The sequence below is a fragment of the Phocoena phocoena genome, chromosome 19 (genome assembly GCF_963924675.1).
Source record: "Phocoena phocoena chromosome 19, mPhoPho1.1, whole genome shotgun sequence".
NCBI lineage: Eukaryota > Metazoa > Chordata > Mammalia > Artiodactyla > Phocoenidae > Phocoena > Phocoena phocoena.
The window spans coordinates 9147724-9174512 of NC_089237.1; the positions used below are offsets into that span (position 1 = coordinate 9147724).

The following is a 26789-nucleotide window of genomic DNA, read 5'->3' on the forward strand; positions in this document are numbered from 1 at the left end:
CTGGCCCTCGGTGGGCAGGAATCACGAAATGTCAGTCTAGTGGGTGACAGGGGAGCTTTGAGGACACCCTGACTCCGCTCCATCTAGGTGACCTGGACTCACCTGGGGCAACCTACTCAGTGCTGTCACACCTGCAGCCTGTGGAGAAGAGGCGCAGAACAGCTCAGAGAAACAGCCCTCATTTGATGGGGCACACAGGTGATGGCTGGAGACGGGTAGTCAGGGTGAGGCAGTAGAGATGCCCCCGGTCCCACCAAGGCCTGGGGGAATTGTCCCTCGAGTCCACCCACCATTCTCTGCTCTGACTCTGGCTCCCCAGACACACCGATAAAAGGCGGAGGCTCCTCATGAGCTGCCTCAGCTCGAATCAGAAGCCCTGAGCACAACGTAGAGGAAAAACCTCGAGCTTCTGGGACTTCAGGCAACAGATTGCCCACAGCTGAGGGGACCCTTCTGACTGCCTTCAGTCGTCAGTTCCTTCCACACACCCCTCCCGGCAGAGTGAGAACAGACTTTCTGGAAGGGAATTTCGCTAGGAAAACTAAGAGAAGATTAGCTTTTGCCCAAATGCAGAGAGGTAGGTGGGTCCCCAGAGCACATCCCCAGGGGTGCGAGTCAGGACTCCGGGTGGCAAGGGACAGACGCTGATTCTTGCCCACTGAGGAGAAGGGACCACCGAGCTGACAAAGCTAGTCCTCAGGGGAGCTCCAGGACACTGTGCCCAGGCTTGGGCAGGGTCATCCCACCAGACCAGCTTCCCAACACGCCCAGGCCTCAGTGGGTGCCCCTGAGCCGGGCCTAGGGGCCCCAGGGCAGGGCTGTAACTGGCCTGCCTTGGGTCAGGTGCCGGTTCCCGGGCTGTGCTGGGGATGTGAGTGCCACTGACCTGTGAGGCTCTGTAGGAGAGAAGAGCCCGCACAGGAAGCAAATTGTTCCCTGGGGGTGGGACATCCTCCCTGAGGAAGGCACCTGTGTACAAATCAAAGCTCCACGTTCTGTGATAGCAGGAGAAAAACACATATGCAGCTGTGTCAGTGTAGAAACAGGGAGTGTTTCAATAAAGTCACTTCATTCATTTAAAAAAAAAAAGCCTCTGTGGGATTGGATGGGTCCTAGTCCCACCTTACCTGCTCCCTCTCTTCTCTCTGCCCTGAGCCCCCAGCCCTGAGGGGTCCAACCCACCAGTTCTTCAGAAGGACCCTCGTGATTACATCAGGCCCACCTCGATAATCTGGGATAATCCTCTCATCTCAAAATCAGTGGGCTAGCAAGCTTAATTCCCCCTTGCTGGCTACCAGTGCCTCCACCTTGGGGTGGGGGCGGGGTCCCGGTGAGGACTCCAGGGTGAGGACACGGACATCTTCTACCCCGGGGGTCCTACAGCTCGGCAGTGGCGGCGACTGTGAGCCCTGGTTTGGCTCCTGGCCCCTCCTAACTCCCTGGGGGTGTGGGGAGAGTCGCTGTCCTGGGCCCAGCCCTGGGGCGCTGTGGCATCCCGGTTATCTCCCCGCTGCAGGCACGCACCCACCCAGGGGGTACCCAGAGGCTCTGGAGTGGAGGTGGCCTCGCTCGAGGAAGCTCTTGCTCTCCTGGCTGAGGGTCCCACGCGGCAGAGGCATGAGAGTCCTGCGGCTGCTCTGCTTGGCTGCGCTAGGTGAGCTGCCCAGGGACATGGTGGGAGGGGGCTGCTGCCGGGGCCTTGAGGTGGCAGACTCAGGGTCCAGGGGTCTAGGGAGCACAGGAGACACCTCTGGAAGCACAGGACAGAGAGGGGAAGGTTTAGGCTTGAGTCTCAGAGCAGCCAGTTATTGCGTCACCACTCTGGGCCCACTCTACCCATCTGCGGAATGGGCTGATGGTACGAAACGCTCCGGGCGCCAAAGAGCTCCTGTGAGTGAAGGTGCTTGTGGAGTCCTGGGCCTCCTTCTGGGCTCAGGACGAGGCTCTCTGGGTGGGCTCTGGCCTCCCCTCCACCCTGGGCTCTCCTAACCGCCCTCCCCTCTCTTACAGCCACCAGCAGCTCCGCGAAGCAGGAGAAAGGTGAGTTTCCCAGCATGCTGGAGGGCGGAGTACCCCCAGATGGGGACCCTGGAGTCAGAGGCCCCACCCACGGTAGAGGCCTTGGCCGGCCGGGGGGAAGGGTGTTGCGGGTGAGTGGCGTCTGCTGCTAGACCACTGGGAGGTTCTGGACCCCAGCCTCAACCCCTGCAGGGCCCCGGAGGGTTGGAGAAGAGAAAGCTCTGCAGGAGGTGGGAGTGGGCGGGACAACAGGCAGCCGGTGGGGACAGTGACGTGGGGGCAAGGAGAGTGCTTGGCTTCCCCTTGGGCTGTGTGTGGTGGGGGGGGCGGGTATTACCAGCGGAGGCGGGCAGAGGGCGTGTCCCGGGCAGGTGTACCCCAATCACTCTGAGTGCCTGATCTGTAGCAGAAGCCCCTCGGGGTGGGTGTGACCCCAGGGCAGGCTGGGGGCATTCTGGTGGGGTGCCTTGGCCCAGGAGGAGGGCGAGTGAGAGAATGAGGAAGTCTGGGCTCCCCCAACTCCCCCCTCCCTGAGGTCCAGCAAAGGGGAAACTGCCTGACTCTCAGAGGCAACAGGAAGGTGTCAGGGCCCCTCTCTCCACCAGCCGCCTGGTGTAAGAGCCGGTGAGAGGGGAGGCTCCCGGTGGCCGTCCCTCCTCCCCTCAGCTTTGGCCGCCTCCGTCTTTCCACTCCCCTTCCTTCTCCTGCCCTCTCCCCTGCCCCCATTTCCGACCCTGTTACCCTTAAAGTCAAGGTGGTCAGTCACCTCCTCCTCTCCACATCTCTGCAAGGGCGGCTGCCCTTCCTCTGGTCTCGTCTGGACCTGTAACTTCCCTGGTCTCAGGGCTGCAGCTGCAGCCGCCTCTATTCCACTTAAGGGTGGACCTCACTTGAGTGCCGCACGGGCTCAACTATCATTTCCTTATTTGCTTTAAAAACAAACACATCATGGTGTTTCCGCTAAAAGGGGAACAGCGCAGGGCCCCGGCCTCTGGGTCTCCGGGAAGTACCTGGGCAGGGCCGGTCCACCCCCCTCCGGCCCCTGACTTCTGCTCAGACTCTTGCCCAGCAAGTCCTGCTAACTGAACTCCTAAGGAGCCGACTGACAAATCATTCATTCATTCATTTATCCAGTCGTTCAGTAATTACTGGTTGAGCATCTCTTTGGTGCCAGGCGCTGCTTGAGGCCCCAGGATGGTGGGTGCAGAAACAAAACAGAGATCCCTGCCCTCATGTACCTTACATTCTAGTGGGGCCGGAGGGACAGACGATAATAAAAATAAGCACATTCTACAGCGTGCTAGAACGTGATAGGTCCCAGAGAACAGCAAGCAGGGAAGAGGGGAAGGGAACATGGGTTGGGGGTGGGGAGGGAGGGCACCATCTACTGGGAAGTCATCACTGAGAAGGGGACACGCCAGCAATGACACGAAGGAGGTGGTAGAGCAGGATGTGCCTGGACAAGGGCCTGCGTGGCCAGAGCACAGGAAGCAGGGGCAGGGGAGTGTTGGATGAGGTGGGGGGGGGCAGTGTTGAGTAGGGGGGGACCCTGTGGACATAGCAATTGGAGGGTTTACAGCAGAAGGGTTGACCTGATTTACTCTTCCTGGGGTCATTTTGGCTGCTGTGTTGAGAAGAGATGGGGTGGGGATGAAGGGTAGAATCCCAGAGAGCCTTTAGACTGTTCCCGGGATCCAGAGGAGAGATTGGGTGATAGCCAGGAGGCCTGGCAAGGTGGTCAAGGTATATTCTGAAGGCCTTTGCTGATAGATGGGTTGGGATGGGAAAGACAGAGCTGTGGAAGATGACTCGGGGGGTTTTGGTCTGAGCAGCTGGGAACTGGCGAAGTCAAGGGCAGCCTTACAACTGATTACTACTAATGGGAACGAGAGGTTGGGCCTGAGATATTGGGTGTTAAGAGCCAAGATTTTGGAACGTTTCTCTCTGTGTATTTTGAAATCCCCAAGAATCATGGCAAGTGCAGTATTGAGTGTAGCAGGAACCAGGCACAAGAATCTTCAAGGGATGGTGGGCATTTCTCGGTAACTGTAACCCAGAGGGGCAGGGTGCAGTGTCTGAAGACATGAGGTTCAAGTCTGCTGTTTAGGGAGGGAGGAGGGAGAGTGGTCCAGGAATAGCAAGAGGATGCCCGCCCTCGCCATCCCACGCCAGTGTTGGGAAGGCTGTGAGGACCCCCCGCCCCCTGAAATACCACTGGTGCAGGCACTGCGCGGGGGAGGGGAGGCTGGTTTCCATTAGGTGTAGAAGGTGAGATGTGAGAGGAAAGCTTGAGGGTTCCGGGATTTGGTGCCAACTGAGCCTACCAGCCTTCCAGAGGGCACAGGGGGAGGTGGGACGTAAAGGGGGACTTTCAGAGCCCTAGAAAAGGTGGGGCAGGAAGATGAGGGTGACCTGGGAGCCTGGGGTCTCCCGTGGGGCTGCCATGAAAGAAGACAATGTTCGGGGTGGGGGCTGGGGAACGGCCGGTCGAAGGACAGATTCAGAGTGTGAGTGAGTGCGTACAAAGGAATCTTGATAACTGTCCCCTCCCCCTCACTCCTGAAACCCGCTTCACTTGTAAGGGGGCTGTGCTAGTTTCCTGGGGCTGCTCTAATGAAGTACCACACAGAAATTGATTCTCTCCTGGTTCTGGAGGCTTCATCTGAAGCCTCACCTGCGGGCTGTGGTAGTCCTTGGCGTTCCCTGGCTCGTGACAGCATCACTGCAAACTGCCTCTGTCTTTACATGGCCTGTGTGTGTGTGTGTCTTTGTCTCTTCTCTTTAGGGCCCACCCTAATCCAGCATGGGTTACTGAAGTCCATCTGTAAGGACCCCATTTCCAAATAAGGTCCCATTCACAAGTACCTGGGGTTAAGGCTTGAATACATCTTCCTTTTTGGAGGACACAATTCAACTCTCAATAGATGGGCTGCTTGTTCAACCCTCATGAGATCCCTGGGCCCGAGCTCAGGTCTAATGAATTGGGCCTCCAGGGTTGGGACTCCAATCTCCAAGCTTCTGGGTTATCACAGAAACAAGCTAGGGAGAGGTAGGGGCGATCCTGAAGGGCCTCCAAGCCCAGCTGGACGGCAATCCACTGCCCAGCCTGGGCACAGCCCTAAGCCGCTCGCTCTTTCTTTAGTGACAGTGGGAGGCTCTGCACAGCCATTCGATCACCCCAGCCCTGGCCTGGCTCAGCTTCCGGTCCCCAGGGTGTCCTTGTCGCTTCATCAGATTCTGAGTGTGCCATCCTATCTTCAAACGTTCAGACACAGATGATGAATTTGTAATTAAATGATAGACCCCTCGTTATGGGTGGGCTAGATGCATAAACTAAATAATCAAAAGGAAAGACCCACACAAGTCTTGTTAGAATAAAAACTGAGTGCTCTACCCTGTAGGGCACTAAAAAAGAAAGTGGCTCCTGTCTGTGAACTTATGTAAATCAGGCTTCTATTAATGGCCATCGAAATGGAAATGAAGGTGGGCCAGCTTTTTCTTTCCATTTCTGTTAAGTCAAGGTCATTTCCCCACAGTGAAGGGAGCAAAAGTGTCATCACCCTGAAGCCTGGACCCACATTTCCCTGGGGGGGGTGGGGGAGGAAGATTCTGGCCCCAAGAGCCGTTGACTGTTGGGCCCCAGAGTCACGTTGACGAAATTGTTGGTAGCAGTTTGCAAACTGGAGCCCCGGAGAGTAGATTAAACTCTAGATAGAGCTTTACTTAACTTCAAAGATTTTGCATGAAGGAGTGTTTGAAAAAAAAAAATAGTATGAGGGCTTCCCTGGTGGCGCAGAGAGTCCGCCTGCTGATGCAGGGGACGCGGGTTCGTTCTCCGGTCCGGGAGGATCCCACATGCTGCGGAGCGGCTGAGCCCGTGGGCCATGGCCGCTGAGCCTGCGCGTCCGGAGCCTGTGCTCCACAACGGGAGAGGCCACAGCAGTGAGAGGCCCGCGTATTGCAAAACAAAAAAATTCTGGGTATTTCACATGAATAGAATCATACAATATGTGGCCTTTCGTGTCTGATGTGTTTCATTCAGCATAATGTGTTTTTCTGGTTTTTACATTTTATTTATTTATTTATTTGGCTATGTTGGGTCTTTGTTTCTGCGTGAGGGCTTTCTCTAGTTGTGGCAAGTGGGGGCCATTCTTCATTGCGGTGCGTGGGCCTCTCACTATCGCGGCCTCTCTTGTTGCGGAGCACAGGCTCCAGACGCGCAGGCTCAGTAGTTGTGGCTCACGGGCCTAGTTGCTCCGCGGCATGTGGGATCTTCCCAGACCAGGGCTCGAACCCGTGTCCCCTGCATTAGCAGGCAGATTCTCAACCACTGCGCCACCAGGGAAGCCACAGCATAATGTTTTTAAGGTTCATCCATGTTGTAGCAGGTGTCAGTGCTTCATTCCTTTTTATGGATGAATACTCTTCCGTTATGTGGACGGACCACATTTTGTTTATCCATCATCCATTGATGGACATCTGGGCTGTTTCCTTTTGGCTGTTGTGAATAGTGCTGCTGTGAACATGTGTGTACAAGTATCTGTTAGCGTCCCTGTTTTCAATTCTTTTGGTATATAGCTAGGAGTGGAATTGCTGGATCATGTGGTAATTCTTTAACTTTTTGAGGAATTGCATTTTCTTAAGGTGCTTGTTAAATGTTGGTTTCCTCCTTCCTCTTTGGACTGTCTCATCTTTAAGAGACTGCCTAAATTTTATTAATTGTTAATCTGAATTCAAAATTAACTGGGTGTCCTGTATTTTTAGCTGCTAAGTCTGGCAACCCAGAATATACCACATGAAAATAAAACCAAATACATGTATGAAATTGTATGGTATACACTGCAAGTAGGGTAGAAGCTCAGACGCGAAGCGGAGGGAGCAATCCAGAAGGCTGCCTGGAGGAGCAATCAGTCAGTTAGGCCCCTAGGCTCATTAGGCATGTGTACGGAGGGAACTGGCTAGGGGGAGGGCATTAAAGTCTCCCAGCCACACCTGTGCTCCCGCCCTCTCCCACCCTGCCAGAGCCGGTGTCCCAGCTGCAAGCTGACTTCACCCTGTTGGACAGGGGGACAGGCCTCAGGGTAGAGGTGTTCTGCCAGGCGTCCTCGGGCAGCCCACCCATCACCTACAGACTGGTCAGGAGGAACGGGCACATCCACATGCAGCAGACTCGGAACCCTGGGCAGCCAGCCAACTTCTCCTTCCCACTGAACCAGACGTCGGCCTGGTTCCGGTGCCAGGCTGAAAACAACATCAGCGTCCAGCACACTCCCTTCACACTGGTGCCCCCAGGTGAGAGGGCCCCTTGGTTTCCAGAGGGGCAGCTGGCGCTTCTGAGTAGGTCAGTGGGAGGTGCCAAGAGCAGGGACGGGTGCCCTGACGCAGCCCTGCCTACCCTGGCCTGGCCTAACGGAAGTCCAGCCCAGCTGTCCCCCGCCTCCTTCACAGGAGAGCTGCCCCAGGGACCCACCTTCGTGCTGGCTGGCTGCCTCATCTCCATCATAGCCATCTTTTCTTGGAAACTGAGCTGGACCAAGCAGATCAGGTAGGAAAAGGGTGCTGGATGTGGGGGAGGAGTGAACTGCTGATGGCCTATGCGGACCAACGGGGGCCCTGGCTTGGCAGAGCCGGTGGTGGTTTGGTAGGGCAGGGCTGCCGTTGGAACCAAGCAGGACCCTATGGGGCTTTCCCAGGACAGACCCCTCCTCCATATCTTCTGCTGTAGCTCCTCTCTGAAGTACCCAGATAACAGTATCTCAGGCATATTTCCTGAATTTTTCAGATGCTAAAACCCACGACCCAATGGAAGAAATTAACTACTTGATGATCATGGGTTCGTAGCCCAGGGGCCTTCTGGTGCCTAAGGATTGATAATGTTAACCTCTGTGAGACCAACCAATCAGAGAATTGATCACATACCTGTGGCTCCCCTCCCTCACCTGGCCAATAAAAGTGCTTTGCTGAAAGCCCGCGAGGAGTTCGGAATTTGGGGGGTCACGAGCGCCCCTGCCCCGTCCCCCTTGCATGGCCCCGCAGTAAAACTTTCTGTGCTCCAAACTCCAACATTTTGTTTTGTTTGGCTTCGCAGTGTGTTGGGCACATGAACTTGAGTTCGGTAACACCACCAGGGCAAAGAAAGGGCCGTATGGCTTATGCATGACTTGCAAAAGTTTACTTAGGGCCTACCGTGTGCCAAGTGCCCATGGAGCACGTTGGCAGCTTTATCTGACCCTGACCATGCTCTAGCCGCCTTGTCGTGGAGTCCACTGCCTCTGGGTGGGGCTCTCTCCAATACTCCCTATTGGTCTGAGGAGGATGGAGCCTCCGGGGCACCAGGGTGGGCCAGGGGCTTCTGCCCTCCATGGAAACCCCGTCAGTCTTTCCAGCTGGTGACCGGAGGCAGGGGCCGGACCTCCTGGGGTCCCCTCTCTAAGGCTATTACTTCACTGACTTGTAAAGTGACCAGGGCCTTTGTGCTGTCCAACTCTGGGCAACGCAGGCCTCTGTGTGCCCCACCTGCCTGGCCTTTGGCAGCGGTCACCTCTGCCTCCGAACTTCGCACCTCCCCTCGTTCCTAAGACACTTCTGTCTCCTGGTCATCCTCCCCGCCCCTCTGGTACCAAAGCTGTCTCCCCAGAATCACACCCCTGTCCCTCCCTCGAAGAGAAACCAATTACTCTTATCTAAGTTTCAGGAGGAAGCAGCAAACAGAAAAAAAACAAGAACCAATTAGAACCAACTAGGCTCAAGATGGCGGAGGATTCGACTTCCAATAGATCTAGAGCCTTACTACACGCTCTATACGTTAGCTAAATGACACACCCACCAGCACCTGGACAGCTGGCGATCACCATGATGACAACCAGAAAAGCCCCTATGAGAACTGAAAAGGAGAGTTGCATCAGTTCCAGGTCCAAACCACACCCCTGTTTTTGGATAACTCATGAATATTCCTCCACTCATTCCAAACCCCTCCCTTTTACTCCAACCCTCCTATGTATTTGGTGTCTCCAACTGAATTGGGTTGAGTTGATTTGCAAACTATGTTCCTGCTTCTCCATTCTTTGGCCATTGAAGAAAGCTGGTGCTCTTCCAGTCTCAGCATCCGTTTTGTTATTGACTGAGCAAATCAAACCTCCCTGGCTGAGACAGGGGGTCTCAGCCTGAGCTAGGACCCCAGTGTGGGTTTGGTCGACCGATTCACTAACATCTGGCCAGCCTCTTTGGTGGGCTTTGTCCAGGAGTCCTTGGCACTCTCCTTGTCTTACCTCTGCGCCCCTCCCTCCCAAGTCTGTCCCAGAGGCTAGGCTCATGGACGAGCCATGTCAGCTCTCTGAGCCTCAGTTTCCCCTTCTATAACAGGGGGTATACAGACCAGGGGCCAGTACTTGGCCTCCAGGTGATTCAGTGCCCCCACCTTATTTCGTGGTGTGGCTAAGCCTCACGCCCCTCGTCCTGCCCAGGGCACTGATGCACTTGCCACCAATAAAATTCCTGGAGGCCTTGGGAGGGGGTGGCTGGGAGGTGTGCTGGCTTAACCTGGAGTCTCAACTCCTTTGTCATCAAGGTCGTGACCAGAAGATGCAGGCTGGGCAGAGTCCCCAGGAGAGCCCTGGTCCTTGTCCCCTATAGAAGGACCCACCATTTGAAGAAATGAAATGAAGAAAAGAATGAAGAAAAGCCCCACCAGCCTGGATTCTTGAAGCGCTGGTGTTCTTCATCAAATACTCATGGTGCGGGCTTCCCTGGTGGCGCAGTGGTTGAGAGTCCGCCTGCCAATGCAGGGGACGCGGGTTCGTGCCCCGGTCCGGGAAGATCCCACATGCCGCGGAGCGGCTGGGCCCGTGAGCCATGGCCGCTGGGCCTGCGCGTCCGGAGCCTGTGCTCCGCGGCGGGAGAGGCCACAGCATTGAGAGGCCCGCGTAACGCAAAAAAAAAAAAAAAAAAAAAAAATACTCATGGTGCTAGTTTGAGGGATTTAGTACGGGGGGAGCTGTAGGGGGAAGGAGAGGTCCATAGGGGGACGGGGCTCTGTGAGGGCCCCTCTCCTCACCGCTCAGCAGCTCGTCACCGTCCATCCAGGTCTGGGGAGACGGTGGGGTAGATGTGAAGGCCCAGAGGCACCAGCCCACCCAGGACCACTGCTTCCTCCCCCACCCCTGCTCCCCTCTTCCCTGGAGTGGCACCCCATCTCCTGGTGGCCCAGTCCTCTGGCTCCACCGCTGACCTGTCACCGTCCCATTCACCTGGAGGACTCTGGGCCCCACCTGGCCAGCACCCCCTCATTAATCCTTACCTGCAACTATGATGTCTGGAATTCCTCCCTGCCGAATCAGCCTGAGGCTCCTGGAGAACCAGCCCCCGTCCCCACCCACACACACCTAGAGCCATCCCAGTTTGGACGCTCTGAACCATTTCCGGAAAGAATTGTATTAAACTCTGCCCCCTGCCGGCCACCCTGGGAACTTCGTTTCTGTCTGCACACCATCTTGGAGCCTGGAAGTCGGCCCTACGCACGGCCCTACGTGGCCCTGGGGCCGGGCCCGGCTCGGGAAAAACTGGGAGGGGCGGTGGTCTCGACCACATCCCAGGCTTAGCTCCAGAAAGGAGGAAAGAGTAACAGGCCATGCAGGGAGGGGTCCAGGCTGTGGCTTGGGGTTTGAGTAGAATGGGGGAGAAGAGAGGAGGTGCGTAGGAGCCTGGGTCTTGGGCAGATGGGGCCCAGACGGCGTCTGGCGGGGCTTCCTGGAGGCGGAGGTGGGAGTGCAGGGGCAAAGAGTGGATGGAGCAGGGGGGCGGGCCCTCCTTGCGACCCTCTCTTCCTGGGAACTCTCTGGCCCTTTCCAGTCGCCCTGCGGACCAGCAGAGCAGAGGGACGAGACTCCGGCCGAGAGGTGGACTGGACAACGAGTCCGCGGCCGCTGGACGGATGTCGGCCGCTGGAAGCGCAGGCCGGGATGTCGGGGTAACCCTGCCGCTCCTGCACCGCCGCTCGTCTGGGGCGGACTTTGCCCTCGGTCCCTGGGGCGGTGCTGGCCACGCCCCTGGGGAGGAGCCGGGCCGGGGGCGGGGCGGCGGGCTGGCTCCTCAGCAGTCCGCGGCTGCGGTGGCGGCGGCGGAGGCTGCGACGGCGGAGGCTGCGACGGCTGCGACGGCGACATGGAGAGCGGGGCCTACGGCGCGGCCAAGGCGGGCGGCTCCTTCGACCTGAGGCGCTTCCTGACGCAGCCGCAGGTGGTGGTGCGCGCCGTGTGCTTGGTGAGCCGGGGTGCGGGGCCTCGGGGAACCGACTTCGTCGCCAGGCCGGGGGAGTGGGGCCGCTGCGAGCCTGAGAGCGCGACAGGTGGTGGCGGCCGAGGCCCGGGGGTGGGAGCGGCGCGCGTAGGGCGGGCGAGCGGGGCCCGGGACCCTCCAGCCCCTCACCCCCCGGGCGCCGCCGCCCCCCGAACCCGGGTCCCGCCACCCCCCACCTCCCAGCCCGGGCGCGGAATGGCCGGGCGGCACCGCGGGGAGCAGGCCCGTGGCCCTGCTGGCAGTGGGAGGAGTTTGAGGCGGCTCCAGGACAGGTGGCCGGCACGCCGCGACTCCCACCCTGGGGGAATTCATCAGGAAGGGGCTTTCCGAAGCCACGTGGGGTGCGTGGGGTTGGGGGGCAGCCTGGCGCCCTGAAATAGAGTCTCTCAAGAGCAGCCCATGGGTCTGCTTCCCCATCCAAGATCAGGTGACCCCAGGATGTTCCCCTCCATGTGAGCTGGATGAGCGCTCCAGTACCAGGTTACCGGGGGTGGGGCGTTGGTGGGAGGTCCCGTGCTCTCGGACAACCAGAGCCCAAAGCTGAACAAGCTGTTAGCCAGCCCGCAGGCAGAGGGCTGGGCATGCGGCGCCCACACCACACCTGCCCCTGCCTGGGACTGGAGCCCTACGCGTTGCCCTGGTGACACTCTCACCCCCGCTCTGCCTGACTGTGGGGTCTGACTCCAGGAGCAGATGCCCACGTTTCGGGATGGCAGTGCCAGGAGTCAGGCTGGCACAGTGCTCCCAGCATCCAGAGTTCCGGCTTCATCTCCAGCTGGGGGTGGGGCCTGTGACTGCCAGCTCCAGAGCCTATTGAGAGGGCCTGTGCAGGCAGGCAGGGCAGGCTGGGGAGAGGCCTGGGCCGGTCCCAGAGGGAGCCAGGCATCCAGACTGTCCCGGGTCTGCTGACATAAGGCAGGGGTGAGCGGTGGCCTTTCAGTTTGGGGCGGAGACGGGTGACGTGAGGCTTTTCGCAAGGGCCTGGAGCCCCTCCCAGCGTTCTGGCTGGTACACCCCCTCGACCCCCACCCCAGTACATCCAGGGGTCTGCGTGCAGAGCTGTGTCCACAGGCCTGCTGGGCAGACCAGCTTGAGGTGCTCTGTGTGGGTGGGACCCACTGTGAGCGGGAGGCCAGCTGGGGTTCCCTGGGAGGGCAGGGGCCAGGATGCCAAAGAGCCCAGAATTCCTTGTAGGAAAGAAGCTGGCCAAACTGGGGAGCCCAGCAGGGAAGAGGTGGAGGGAGCTCCAGGAGGTGGGGGTCTGGGGACGCTCTTTCGGCTCGGAGGCATGGCTTTCCTGAGGTGGGAGGAGCCCTCCATCACTGGGTGTTTAGGCAGAGGCTGGGTGCTGTAGAGGTGACTCAGACAGGTGATGGGGGTGAGACTCCAAGCTTGGGTTTTTATGACTTTGTGACCCATCCTGTTTAAAACTCACTGAAAGTGGGAGTGCTTTAGTTTGGGCGATTGCCGTTAACCTTCAAGTACCTAACCACCAGTACCCATCCTCCAGGCAGACAGCTGGGCGGGCAGTCCCCTCCCAGGAGATCCCCTTCACTCCCCACCATCCCCAGTCCAGGAATCCCCGGCCATGCCCCTCGTGACTTGTGACTGGTGTCTGGAGATGATAGCCCAGGAGAAGGGAGAGGGAGGGGCTCGCTCCCCAAGTTCAGGAGGGGCTGGGACACCGACCTGGAGCAGGGGGGACAGCAGGAGCAGAGGAGGCCCCACTCTGTGTGCCACCTGGGGGGTTTGTCCCACGAGGGTAGCAGTCACTCAGCCCTTCCCCTGCCTCCCCCTCAGGTCTTTGCCTTGATCGTGTTCTCGTGCATCTTCAGTGAGGGCTACAGCAACACCCACGAGTCCAGACAGCAGTACTGCGTGTTCAACCGCAACGAGGACGCGTGCCGCTTCGGCAGCGCCATCGGGGTGCTGGCCTTCCTGGCCTCGGCCTTCTTCTTCGTGGTCGACGTCTATTTCCCCCAGATCAGCAACGCCACTGACCGCAAGTACCTGGTCATCAGCGACCTGCTCTTCTCAGGTATCTGCCGGCTGCACCTCCATTTGATCTTGGGGTGAACAGGAGCGGCAGTGGTCCCAAGAGCTCTAGGGTGCTGTGACTACAGAGCTTGGGAGGGGTGGGAGTAGCTCCAGGTCCCCAGACCTCCCAGCAGACAGGCTGTCACGGAAGGTTTTCTCACCATCTGCTGAAACCCTCCGCAGCTGAGTGGGACTTGGAGCAGGGACTCCCAGGATAGCATCTTGTCCCCACCCTGGCTTCTGCATCAGTGGCCTTTACACCCCCGGAGGCTTCTCCCTCCAGGAGGTGCCTGCCCTCCTGCCTACTCCGTGGAGCTAACCCTGCCCTCCTGGCCTTCTCCCCAGCTCTCTGGACCTTCATGTGGTTTGTTAGCTTCTGCTTCCTTGCCAATCAGTGGGCAGCCACCAAACCGGAATATGTGCTGGTGGGAGCCGACTCGGCCCGGGCGGCCATCGCCTTCAGCTTCTTTTCTGTCTTCTCCTGGGTAAGTGGACCAGGACGGGCCAGGGTCCTGGTGTCTTTGGTGAAGGGTGGTGGAGGGCTGAGGAACCCAAACCTCGGGGCTCTCTGCAGGGCGTGCTGGCCTCCTTGGCCTACCAGCGCTACAAGGCCGGAGTGGACGACTTCATCCAGAACTACGTGGACCCCACTCTGGACCCCAGCACGGCCTACGCCTCCTACCCAGGCGCGCCTGTGGACAGCTACCAACAGCCGCCCTTCACCCAGAACGCCGAGACCACAGAGGGCTACCAGCCGCCCCCCGTGTACTGAGCTGCGGCCGGGGATGGTAAGGGAAGGAGGGAGGGCGCCTGGGGGGCCTCCCCTCTTCCCGGACTCCTCCCCCGAGGCTGGTCTCCCAGAGCTGCCGGCCCTGCTCGATCCACCTGGCACCTGTCGGAGCTGACGCACAGCCTGGAGAGAGAGCCCCTGCCTCCTCGTCCTGGCTACTGGCCTCAGAGCCTCGGCCTGTGCCCCAGGGGGCTTCACCCACCACTCCTCGAGGGCATTTTTTAGGGAAGGGTTTTTGGTTGGATGGGTTTTGTCATTGCTTTTAATGATCCCCAACCCCACCTGAAGTAGCTCCAAGGGCCTGATGTGCTGGTTTGACAAGTGCCTTAGCTTCTCCCCAGCCTGAAGGAGCCGGGCCACGTGCAGGCCTCGGTGGCCACCGCCATCTGGGGGTCTCTGCCAAAGATGAGGCTGTGGGGCCTTCCCCCTGCTCTGCTGCTGGCACTGGGCTGGGGCTCCTTTCCTCCTCACTCAGGTTCATTCTGCCCCCAGCCCCCTGCCCCCTGCCTGCTCTGCGAGCGGCAGCCCGTGCTGACTGCTGAAATGTCTGCTCGCTTGGATCTGGGCTCTATGCCAGTGCCTCTGGGTCACCTTCCTGACAGCCTAGGCACAGGGCTGGTGCCGCCCCCCACCAGCGGGCTCGGGCGGGCAGCACTGTCTCTGCTCCCACCCCTTGGCCGCAGGAAGGGGCTTTGCCTGACGACAGCAACCAGCTTTATGTAAATACCCCACCACCGTTAGTTGGGAGGCGTGGAGCACACCCACAGCCCCCAGGCTGCTCTGAATGTATTGCAGAGCCTTGGGGGAAGATGCACAGCACCCTTGGATTCTGTTGACTAATTTTGGAGATGGAATAAATGTTCTTCTCATTCATAATCTCCATTGTCATGGGTGGGGCCTCTGTCTAGGGGTAGGAGAAAGAGAAATTCCACCCTGAGGTACACCCTCTGGCCGAGGTCTTACGGAACCTGTATTTTGAACAGAGTTGTGGCAGTCTGGCCCTCCAGCGTGCCTAGCAGCTCCCTGCCACCCCCACCCCCCCACCGACCCAGGGTCTCATTGCTCACGCTGCCCTCCCATCAGCATCTTAAAATAGTAACTGTGCTCAGCCTGTAAACAACATGGCTTTTCTGGGCCGCTCTGCCAGGGTCCTGGCGTGCCCCTGGAGGGGCAGGGGCCCTCTGCTTCCCGTAGACAGGGCTCAGCACCTCTGCAGCCTGTTCCGGACACACAGGGGGCCGGCCTGACCGCCCAGCCCGCCCCAGGGAACAAGCCCGGCTCAGGCAGGAGGCCAGGGCCCCCAGGGCAACTCGGGGCTTCCCCTTTTGAGCCCAGACAGGGAGCTGTCAAAGGTGGGCCACAACAGTTTCAAAATCCTGAGTAAAAACTAATAGGGTTTGGGAATTACGGTCTCATCACTGTACTGCACCTTTGTAACCTGGGACCAACCGCGAGCAAAGGGGAGGGAGAAGCTGGGGCGAGGGTGGGAAACCCGGACCCCCATCTGCATGGGGCACACCTACAGCCCAGGCTCACCCCACCCACACCCGACCTGGCGCACTCTTGCCTCCGTGTAAGCTGCCCACAGCGTATTTTCTGAGGCACAGCAGAGCTGGTCTTCTTGGCTCCTGAACTGTCAAGTGTCTGTTTCACAAACAAAACCTGACCTCACAGCCCCACCTGGCAGCACAGACCAAAGCTTCATCTTTCCAACCTGGGCCTCAGGCTCCTTCATCCACCCATCTTGACCTGAAACCTGCCCAGACAGAAGAGCAGGCAAACATTCCTCTCAGGACACACTTCACGATCATTTCTCAGTTAAAAAGCGTTGTGGCTAAGAGATCAGTAGTACTAGAAAATGATTTGAAAAGAAATCCCCACACCTAAATCAGGTCAGAGCTGTCTCCAGTGAGACCCGGGGAATCCCAGACAGTTAAAGAGAAATACGCTTTCATCAACCAGTAAGTTTTACTATTAGTTATTAATTTCACACACTACAACAGAAAAATCACAGCCCCTGCTTTAAAAGACAAGTCCCTGGGATCTGAGCCCCAGCAGGGTGTCACCCACATGGAAGAAGCTGTAATTCTGGAGAAAATGATCGCCAGAGCAGGAAGGGCTTTTGGCCCCAAGGGAAGTAAGAGAGAACAAGTCCAGCCATCCTCAGAAGGGCCAGGAGCCCGTCCCAGGCAGGGGGACTAAAGTCTTTGCACGAGAGGAGGCTTGGTGCTGAGCCAGAGGTGCTGGTGCTCTGACTTCCCAGTGAGAACAGAAACTCAACAGCAAAAGCCACAAAAGGGGAAGAAGCCAGGAGCGCCGATGCCACAGGAACTTGCGCCTCCGGCCTCACCGCTTGGAGAGGGAGGGACTCACGTCAGCAGTGGCCCCGCACCGGCCTGGGGTGGATTGTGAGTAGTCTGGGAAGGGAACTGAGGGAAGCCGGCGGGCAGGCAAGGAGGGAAGTGTGACGTGCAGACCACCGGCCCGTGGCCCTTGGCCGGGGAAGGGGCGCTGGTGAAACTTCACCCCCCCACCCCCGCTTCCTCCTCTGAGAAGGCCGGGCAGCACGCAGGGGGCAGGCGTCCGCCAGGGGGCAGCAGCAGGCACAGGAGCAGGTGGCCGGTCAGCGCCCATCCTGGGTGTGGGGCCTGTGCCTCAGTTGGCCGGGCTGCACTGCAGGATCTGATGAGGAGCGAATAGCTTCCTGGCTCCCGTGGCCTCCCCGGGCTTTCCCAGCACTGGGCAGTTCTCTTTATTCTCTTTGCTGTCCAGCCCGGCAGGCTGACCCGAGGCCTTCTTGAAGTAGCAGAGGCGGCACACGGAGTGGTACTTGTCTGCTCCTCCTATCACCTCGACCTGGCCATGGGACAGGAAGCGCCGGGACTGAGCGGGGACACAGCACCACCCCCTCCCCTCCACCCCTTGGAGAAGGCAGGAGGGGCCACCTCTTTCTCCACGCCCAGCCTCTTGGTGTAGGCGGCCTCTCGGAAGCACTCCATGCACACCGCCGTCAGCTTCACCACACTCTCCGCCAGGGGCACCAGGTTCAGGATGGTCCCGAAAGCCTGTATTCCCATGGAAAGACTGGTGTGCACTTACCTCACTGGGTGGGCTTTTCCTTGAAACCCTCTGATTCACAGCCCCGAAGCCAGGAAACTGGGCCCTGACCTTGCTTTCCCCCAGAGCACCAGCCCCTGCAGCAGGCGGCCTAGTCTGGGGCAAACCAGGGAGCTGGGTCTGGCTTGCCTGAGCGCCTGGGCTCTGGCACAGTCTGGTCATCCAGGGCGCGGTGAGCTGTCCATCTGTGCACAGCCCCGGCCCCTTCCTCCCTCCTGGGTCCCATCCCGAGACGTGGACCAGACGCCTTACCTTCCTCTGGAAGGTCCCATCCAGTGCAGCCACAATGACGGTCTTCCCGGCATTGGCCATGGTCTCGCTGAACTCCACGATGTCAGGGAACTGGAAAGGGTGAGAGGAGGAGTGAGCTTCCGCCCTGGGCAGCAGCTTCCAGGAGCCACGGACACGTGGCTGGACCCAACAGCTCTGGCCACCTGGATCGGCGTGGGGCGCGAGAATAGGGTGGCCCCAGCCCCCCACACCCGGCACGCTGCCTGCACATCTGCAGCAGCCCCAGTCACTCCAGCATCCTGCCCGCTTTCCATGGCAGAACCGGGCCCCACGTCACTCCAGCATCCTGCCCGCTTTCCATGGCAGAACCGGGCCCCAGTCACTCCAGCATCCTGCCCGCTTTCCATGGCAGAACCGGGCCCCACGTCACTCCAGCATCCTGCCCGCTTTCCATGGCAGAACCGGGCCCCACGTCACTCCAGCATCCTGCCCGCTTTCCATGGCAGAACCGGGCCCCACTCCAGGCCAAGCACCCGGAACAGTCACCAGGAGAGGCAGTCTGCTACCGCAGTGGTCAAAAGCCCAGACCAGAGGCTGCCTTGGGCTTGAACCGTGGTCTTGGTTGGACCCATTAGCTGTGACCTTGGCAATGACTTCACGTTTCTGAGCCCAAGAAAAGGCAAGGAAGGCCCTTGGTGGTGTTTAGGGATTAAGGACCCTCGAATAATTTATGACATATGCTATTTGCCTGAGAGGCAGGCTCTGTGTGTTTGCCTTTTTTAAAAAACATAATGTGCCCGTGTGACGCCTTGAGAAGGGGTGAGGGTTCCACTGGCCACTTAGAGCAGGATGGCACGGCACACCCTTCTAAATACAGGGCCTGCAGAAAGGTCACTTACTTGGTAAATCAAATTTCAAGTGGCCCAGGGCAAGGCTGCTACTTAAATTCTTTGGTGAACTTTCACTGGTCAATCATCTGTCTAGATTGGTCTTTGGGTTGGGTGAAGTGGGGAGTTCTTGTGTTTGGGCAAAGGGTCTCTCTCCAAGCCGCTCATGTAGGTACAAAGTTACCAAGACCTGAGGGCTCAGCAAGACGAGGTCCAGGAGAGGGGTTAGAAAACCTGGATCAGTTCCAGCGGGATTCACCGAAGCCAGATCTGACGGCCTCTGCAGGGCTGCCGAGCCTGAGCTACGGAAACAGCACCTCCCACCCAGAGGCTCCAGGTGAGGCCCCTCTTCTTCTCTAAAGGACTCATCACAGGTCACAGAAATGCAGCCCCCAGCCTGCAAGGAGCTGTCAGCCAGTGCCCTCCACCCTACCCCCATTGTCACAAACAAAATGGTTTCCGGACATTGCCAGACATCCCCCGGGTAGGGGCTGGGGGCAAAACCGCCCTGGGATGAGCATCCCCTGCGTCTCACTCTCCCTGTCAAGGCCTCATCAGATGTGGGTCCTTCCACACCAGGGTTGGGGACCTCTCAGGGTCCTCCGCCTTGCCCGCTGCAGCGATGCCCACCATCAGAGACTTCAGTTCTTCCACTTAAACTTTGTCCCCTGTTCACATGCCACCCCGCCCCCACCCAAACACTGAACCCTGGGCCCCCAGCTGGGGTTCCTGAGTGATCAAAGGTAAGGTCAGAGCTGTCTGCAATATCCCAGAATGCCCACTGGTAACTGACCACATTACTGACGTTTGTTTTTATTGCCATTAAATTTTTTAGGTTATGTTATGGGTTGAATTGTGTCCCTTCCCACCCCCCAAATCCATACGTAGAAACCCTCACCCCCAATAGTGCAGAACCTTATTTGGAGAGAGGATCTTTGCAGAGGTATCCAGTTATAAAGTAGGTCAGTAGGGTCACACTCCAGTATGACTGGTGTCCTTGTAAAAAGGGGAAATTTGGACACAGAGAGGGACAGACACAGGGAGCAGATGGCCACCTGCACGCCAAGGGGACAGGACTGGAACAGATTCTCCCTCACGGCCTCAGGGGGAACCCACCCTGCCCACACCTTGGCCTTGGGCTCCCAGCCTCCAGAGCTGTGGCAAGTAAATGTCTGTGGTTTAAACCGCCCAGTCTGTGGTACATGTCACAGCAGCCATAGACTCTAATACAGGTTACATTCAAAGCGGAACTTCAGAGGACCTAGTAAACGTAGGGTTTTCTTGGTAGACAAAAATGATTGCCACACGGGATCCAGGTAGAAAAGTAACGGGGGGTTTCTTGATGGTGACAAGTCTACCCATTTGGTTCACCTGGCGATCCAGCACCTGGGCTGGCCTGCCGTGAGCCACTTCCTGAACAAGGTTTGATGAGGGGCGAGGACCGAAAGGGGAGATCAGGAAGCCAAGAAGTAGTTTCACCCTCGTCCTTATCTTGCCGAGAGGTGGCGCCCTCATGATGCACGAGGGAAGCACCCCGGCCCTGCCCCGGGGGAGGCCCGGCTTCCTGGCAGCCAGGCTGGTGTTGAAGGCGCAAAGGCCACAGAGGACAGGAACGAAGGATGTGACACTGAAACATTCAACCGTTCCACCATGAATGGTAGAGACTAAATGAGATGCACAGACCGAATCCAGAGGCAAATAAACGGGGAAGAAATATTTACAGCATGTGACAAACTGGCACCGATTACATCATGTCCTGTAGAGGAAAGATCAACGAAGAGAAGGAGGCAATTTACAAAAGTAGAAACACAGGGAAAATGATGTCAGCCACCGGAGTAACAAAAGAGAAAGGCAGTTGGAACAGGATGTGTGTCTGCAGCCGCCACCACCCTGCCCTCCACCGCCGGGGATTTCCGCAAAGACCCAGATGCCTCTCCCCCCACCCCCCAACGCTGTCCATGCTCCTCCAGCAGAGGAGACGCCCTGGGCGGCTTCCAGGCTCTCCCAGGGTTAACGCCAAAGTCTTTCCCACTGACCTGGCCAAAGCCCCTGGCCTCCTGGCTGCTCCTGAGATATGCCCAAAAGCACACTCCTGACTGGGAACCTTCACCCTACTTTCCTTTTGGCCCCTTTCTGACCGTCCTCAAAAAGCATCATCCCCACCTTAGCTCTACCCCCTCACAGTGCCTTTCTCCCCCGGTTGCCACCACCTTTTGCATATTTCTCTCCCCCAACTAGAATGTAAGTGCAAGGGCGAGACCCTGGCTGTATCCCCAACACCTAGAACATCGCTGCCACACGGCACAAGCTCAGCAAACACTTACTGAATGAATGAGATCGGTCCCTTGACCAGTGATTCTACTTAGTAGATAAACCCCAATACACCGGACGATAGCCAGGATGTCCGCACACACGTCCATCACAGCCTGTAAGTGCCACACCCGAGGGGCCAGCTCATGTAAGACATGCTACGTTCATAAGGATAGGTATTTGCTGATGAGGAAAAAATGGTCACAACACGTGATATGAGCCCGATCTATAAATACGAACTTCCGGCAAGGCCATTCTGTGACTGTGATGGTCAAGACAAAACCAGACCTCTCCTAGGGAATTCCCTGGTGGTCCCAGTGGTCTCCGCACTCTCACTGCTGAGGGCCCGGGTTCAATCCCTGGTCAGGGAACTGGATCCCACATGCTGCAACTAAAGATCCCGCACGCTGCAACGAAGATCCCATGGCTGCAACTAAGACCCAGCACAGACAAAAAAAAAATTAAAAAGAAACAGAGGTAAGACCAACACTCGGAGTGACACTGTGAGGCTGGCATGCCCAGGATCCAGCGGCCCACCTACCACTGCACCCTCAGCTTATAGCGTGGGGTCTTCAGATGTACCCCTCTCCAAGGGAAGGATGAAGGGAGGAAGAGGCAGTCCTTTTGTCAGGTCCCATGTTGAGAGGCAACCGAGGCAGCCACCTCTGGGCCCCAGAACTTCTTGCAGAGCAAGACCCACAGGGGCGAGGGCAGAACAGAAGATTGGTGATGTTTCTGCAGTAGGTTTAATAAACACTAGTTATGGGAACTCGAGTTTGACTTGCTGGCCAGGGAGGAAGTAGCCATAGAAACAGGGAACAGAACTGTGGGGCAGGGACTTCCCTGGTGGCACAGTGGTTAAGAATCCGCCTGCCAACGCAGGGGACACGGGTCCGATCCCTGGTCCGGGAAGATCCCTCATGCTGCAGAGTAGCTAAGCCCATGCTCCACAACTACTGAGCCTGCGCTCTAGAGCCCATGCTCCACAACAAGAGAAGATACTGCATTGAGAAGCCCGCACACCACAATGAAGGGTAGCCCCTGCTCTCTGCAACCAGAGAAAGCCCGCGCAACAACAAAGACCTAACACAGCCAAAAAATAAATTAAAAAAAAGCGGACTTCCCTGGTGGTGCAGTGATTAAGAATCCACCTGCCAGTGCAGGGGACACGGGTTCGAGCCCTGGTCCAGGAAGATTCCACAAAGCCCGTGTGCCACAACTACTGAGCCTGCGCTCTAGAGCCCGCGAGCCACAACTACTGAGCCCGTGAGCCACAACTACTGAGCCCACAATCCACAACTACTGAAGCCCGTGCGCCTAGGGCCCGTGCTCCGCAACGAGAAGCCACCGCAATGAGAAGCCCATGCACCGCAACGAAGAGTAGCCCCTGCTCGCCGCAACTAGAGAAAGCCCGCGCGCAGCAACGAAGACCCAATGCAGCCAAACATAAATAAGTAAATAAATAAACTATATATATTAAAAAATTATTTTTACAGTAAACAAAGAATTTGATTTCTCAACACTGGTGTATAGGGAGGGTTTGGTTCTGTTTAGCTCAATGTTGCTTCTTTTTTTAAAAAAATTTATTTATTTATTTATGTTTGGCTGTGTTGGGTCTTCGTTGCGGCACGTGGGCTTCCTCTAGTTGCGGCGAGCAGGGGCTACTCTTCGTTGCGGTGCATGGGCTTCTCATTGCGGTGGCTTCTCGTTGCGGAGCACGGGCTCTAGGCGCACGGGCTTCAGTAGTTGTGGCTCGTGGGCATAGTTGCTCCATGGCATGTGGGATCTTCCTGGACCAGGGCTTGAACCCGTGCCCCCTGAATTGGCAGGAGGATTCTTAACCACTGTGCTACCAGGGAAGTCCTGTAAATTTTTTTTTTTTTAAGGTACAATAAATTCTATATAACAGTAACACAGAAAGCAGTGAAGGGAATTCAAAGGGTATTCAGACACTAGTTAAAGCAAGTTAACAATGTTTACCTTATAAAAATATCAGAAATTGAACCAATAACCTCCAAATTAGCAGAGGAAAGAGGGGGACAGTTGAGTTCACAGGAAGAGTGCTATCAGGACAAGTCAACTTACAAACTGCCCTTCGTCGATGCCTATAACAGCCACGCCCAGGGCCTCCTGGGCCACATCCCGGAGCACGCAGGCTGGCAGGGCCTCCATGGTGTTCCTGGGGACAGAAAGCCAGAGTGTGAGCAAGAGAAGGGAGCCAGAGGAGACCAGGAACCAGAATGAGGGGCCAGGGAAATGGTCTCATGAGCAACCCCTAGCTGCAGAGCAGGCTGAGATGTCTGCCCAGAGCTTTGAGAAATTAGCACCTGTGGGAAGGCATCTGGGGAGAAGAGTAAAGGCCTTTGTTTGGAAAACCAGTTATTCAACAAGAGCTATTTCACTTCACGCTTTGGACCGGAAATTAGCAATGCTCAATGTAAAGCTCAACCCAGATGCAAAGCTCTTCTCTGCTCTGCGTGTGTGTGTGTGTGTGTGTGTGTGTGTGTGTGTGTGTGTGTGTGTGTGTGTGTGTAGTGGGGTGGGGTGGGGTGCAGACAGGGTTACTTCATCAGGTATAGTGCCTGGGGCCCATGATGCTTTGGGGACGAATGAAACATTTTAATTTCTTCTAAAAATCAGAATAAATGTAACTCAGTCTGGATTATCTTTGTCTTCATATCAATGCAGTCATAAATTATATTTTTTAAATTTTTTTCTTTATAGAGGAAGGGGCCCATGAAGGCAGAAAGTCCCCGGGGCCCATGAAAGTCCTACCATGGCCCCGGGCAGACCATTAGCACCAGAATCTAAGACTAGGCGTCCCCGTGCCCCAGGAGAGAGAAGCCACGAACACCAACCAGCAGTGCAGTGACCTAGAATTCCCTCCTTTTGACTCCTCTGGCTGATTAAAGGATTTCTCAGAGATCATAGAGCTATTAACTGGCAGAGTCAGGATTCAGATCTGCATTCATACTGCTGCCTCGTGTGTCCTGAGGGGAGGTTCCCACCCAGCAGAGTCTGAAAGTGAAAGGCCGCGTGTGGAAGAGCTCCAGTGCATTAAATGACGACGCGGTGGACCCCACCCTGCCCCACAGCCAGGCCTTTTGGAAGAGGAATGCTGTTCTTTGTCTTCTAGTTTCTGTTTTTCTGCAATGTTATTTTCTTCTGTTTCCATTTTTGCCTGCTCCTCTGAACTACCCTTCCAAGGAGCTAGGAGCTTCCTGACGGCTCTGTGGTTTTGCAGCTATATATTCATGTAAAACTTTACAACTCCTTAGTGATTATCTTGCTTTGATCCTGCAGGCAACGCAGGAAGCCGGTTCCAGCTTCAGCAAGAGCAGCGTCTCTGGAGCACTGTCACCCCTGCCAAGCGCTAGGCCTCTGCTGCAGCTCGTCTGGGCCTCTACAGCCCAGATTAGAGAGGATTTGTGACACTGGGGCAGAGCCTGGATTCCACCCCCATCTGACAGACCCAGAAGCTGCACTTCTGATCTTCTCCACTGCTTTCACTGTCTTCCCCTGACACTTCTCGCGTCCTGAGCAGCGGACACCTATGTTTTAGGGATGAGAAAGCAAACTTGGAGACGTAAATGACCTGCATCAGGCAACATGTCCAGGAAACGTCACTCAACGTTTAACTTAACTCCAAGTCCTGGGCCCTCTCCGCCTCACCCACCTGCCCAGCTTCAGAGCCCGCCGCACTCCCACCCTGAAGCCACACACAGCACAGCCTTGATGCTGGGGGCTCAGGTGGATGAATCTAGAAGACGAGAAAAGTGTCTCAGCCTCCAAACCATCAGGCCCTAAACGCTGTACGGAATGGCAGGCGTGGTACTAAATTTAACCTCCCAACCTCAGGCTGCAGGCTGAAATGTCCACAGGACACAGGCAGATAAACATAAAAGGGGGATGCACAAAGGCCACGAGACAGGGAGTCAGCAAGGACAAGCCAACTAAAAACTTAAATAAAATTCAGCCTGCAGGCCAGCAAAACCAGTCTGCAACCTCCACATAGGTCAAGAGCAGGGTTTCTCAACCTTGGCCAGACATTACTGACATTTGGGGCTGGATCATTCTTTGTCATGGGGCTGTCTGTGCATTGTAGGATGTAGCGGCATCCCTGCCCTTTACCCACTAGTTGACATCATGCCCTTACCTCCTCCTGTTGTGAAAACTAAAAAACGTCTCCAGACATTGCAAATAGATGCTAGTGGGCAGAATCACGTCCCGCTAGGAACCACTGGGCTAGAGCCCCAAGAAAGGCCAAGTTCTAGGGTACCTTGCCAAGCAACCTGAAAAGTTTGCAGATTTGAACGGTTCGTTGCCCGGCATCAGCATTATTAACCATCCTCTCTAAAGAGTTCTGACAGCCACTGGGCTTCTCACAAAAGGTGTGGGGACAGGACAGAAGGGGCAGGGACTGACCGGTCATGCGTGGAAAAGTTGCTGCTGTAACGCGTGTCCTTGGCATATTTGATCACCAGGCACTTGTACTGGGCAATCTGGAAGCGACGGACCCGTCTCATCAGCTCAGTACTGCAAGGTAAGGCCCATGCATAAGTGTGGGCGAGGAAGACCCCATCAGCACAAGTCGGGCTCCCTACCACCTTCTAGGGGTATACAGCCTGAGCCCCACCAATGGATGGGAAGGCTGCAGGGCAGAGCGTGGACCAGTGAGGACAGAAAGGGCCCACACAGAGAGTTCAGTCTAGACCCAGGAGGGAGGAGCATGCCTGGGCTGACAGTCATTCTCTATGGGGAGGGAGGCAAAGAAGGGCCCTCAGGTGATTCAGGGAAGGGCTGGAGGAGTGATTTTGTTGGAGGCAAAGCAAAGACCACATGCACAGGAGAGGGGTTCAGATTCCATTCCAAAGTAATCTCACCCCACAGTTCTTCACATAGCCTGAACTAACTTCACAGAACCTTTTGGTGCAACAAGGGAAGCGCTTTGTCTCTGAGTCCAAGAGCCCACCCTGAGCCTCACCATCGTGGGCAAGGGATTTGAGCCGGAGTGATTCCCCAGCGCCATATAGGAAGGGGGGCCAGGGGAGTTACTGGGGGCTCACTGGGATTGGTTCTATCACTTCAGGGAAGCAAAGGCACCAGCGCTTGACTCTTCAGTGTGCAGAGTAACTACGCCTCTGGGCCATCTAAGGAAACAATCATACACTGCAAGGAAGCCACAGATACTGCAGGGCGCACAGAGCCTGGCCACCGTAGATGCACCCTTCAGAGAGGGCTTTAGTAAGGGGCTAAACGGTGAGCAGCTCTGACCAGCTCCCGGAAGGAGCGGTGGTTGAATGACCCCAAGGGGAAGAGGTTCCGACCCGGACGGGAAGGGGAGGCGCTTCTCCTCCGGTAGGATCCCACGGAGGAGAGGCATCCTGGGCGCGAGCACGGGGTCGGGCAGTGCGGGCTGCTCTAGAAGCGGGGCTCTGAGAGCGGCGGCAGGCTCGGGGTCGTGGGGCGTCATGGGAGGAGGACGGGGTCCTGGGGGTTGGAGGAGAAGCAGGGAAGTAGAGGAAGAGGTCCCGGCCTACCCCCGTCCCGCGAGGCCATTACCTTTTTCCTGAGAACATGGGTCCGAGAATCACCTAGGAGAGAAGGAGAGGTCACTGGGCCCCGGTGCGCACTGACACCCGGGCTCCGATCACGACTCCGACCCCGCCCCGCGGCCCGCACCTGGATCTGCCCCCGGGTCTTGCTGGGGGAGCCGGGCAGCACGGTGGGCAGGTTGATGCAGCTCATGGTGCCTTCAGAGGAGGAGGAGGAGGAGGAGGAGCCGCCGCCGCCGCCGCCGCCGCCGCCGCCGCCGCCGCCGCCGCCGCCGCCGCCGCCGCCGCCGCCGCCGCCGCCGCCGCCGCCGCCGCCGCCGCCGCCGCCGCCGCCGCCGCCGCCGCCGCCCTCCTGCAGGCTCTCGTCGGTTCCCGCGCCGTGCTGCTTTATCCCCGGCGCGCGGACCAATCGGGAGCCGGCGCCGCCGGCCCGGAGCCAATCAGCGTGCGGCTGTGGGACCGGCGGGAGATTTGGCCTAAGCCCGCCCCCTCGTGGGAGGGACCGGGAACGCGCGCCCCAGGCTCAGCTCACCAGGGCGGTGGGCGCGG

At 57.4% G+C, this 26789-nt stretch overlaps 2 protein-coding genes across 3 annotated transcripts; one reads left to right on the forward strand and one right to left on the reverse strand.

Annotated features, from left to right (window-relative positions):
* Positions 1 to 11087: 11087 nt before the first annotated feature.
* SYNGR2 (synaptogyrin 2) lies at positions 11088 to 14203 on the forward strand. Its single transcript, XM_065897638.1, has 4 exons — positions 11088 to 11277; positions 13114 to 13351; positions 13696 to 13835; positions 13925 to 14203. The coding sequence occupies exons 1-4, from the start codon at positions 11179 to 11181 to the stop codon at positions 14120 to 14122; spliced, it is 675 nt and encodes a 224-aa protein (XP_065753710.1). The 5' UTR covers positions 11088 to 11178; the 3' UTR covers positions 14123 to 14203.
* A 2592-nt stretch (positions 14204 to 16795) lies between these two features.
* TK1 (thymidine kinase 1) lies at positions 16796 to 26433 on the reverse strand. 2 transcript variants are annotated; one of them, XM_065897042.1, is made up of 7 exons: positions 26368 to 26433; positions 26248 to 26279; positions 25111 to 25221; positions 22771 to 22864; positions 17510 to 17599; positions 17086 to 17205; positions 16796 to 16996 (listed from the first exon to the last, which is right to left on the reverse strand). In XM_065897042.1, the coding sequence occupies exons 1-7, from the start codon at positions 26431 to 26433 to the stop codon at positions 16796 to 16798; spliced, it is 714 nt and encodes a 237-aa protein (XP_065753114.1). The 2 variants fall into 2 exon arrangements, with proteins under 2 accessions (XP_065753114.1, XP_065753115.1); XM_065897043.1 differs by having other exon boundaries at positions 16796 to 16822; positions 17083 to 17205.
* Between the last annotated feature and the right edge of the window lie 356 nt (positions 26434 to 26789).

What these genes read in the sequence shown, in the direction of transcription:
- TK1 (XM_065897042.1), bottom strand. Translation starts at nt 26,433, where the DNA reads ATGAGCTGCATCAACCTGCCCACCGTGCTGCCCGGCTCCCCCAGCAAG. An exon ending in CCCATGTTCTCAGGAAAAAG is followed by an intron (nt 25,222 to 26,247) that starts GTAATGGCCTCG and finishes CTTACCTTGCAG; the next exon opens with TACTGAGCTGATGAGACGGG. An exon ending in GCATCGACGAAGGGCAGTTT is followed by an intron (nt 17,600 to 22,770) that starts GTAAGTTGACTT and finishes CACCCTTTCCAG; the next exon opens with TTCCCTGACATCGTGGAGTT.
- SYNGR2 (XM_065897638.1), top strand. Translation starts at nt 11,179, where the DNA reads ATGGAGAGCGGGGCCTACGGCGCGGCCAAGGCGGGCGGCTCCTTCGAC. An exon ending in TGGTGCGCGCCGTGTGCTTG is followed by an intron (nt 11,278 to 13,113) that starts GTGAGCCGGGGT and finishes CCTCCCCCTCAG; the next exon opens with GTCTTTGCCTTGATCGTGTT. An exon ending in CAGCGACCTGCTCTTCTCAG is followed by an intron (nt 13,352 to 13,695) that starts GTATCTGCCGGC and finishes CCTTCTCCCCAG; the next exon opens with CTCTCTGGACCTTCATGTGG.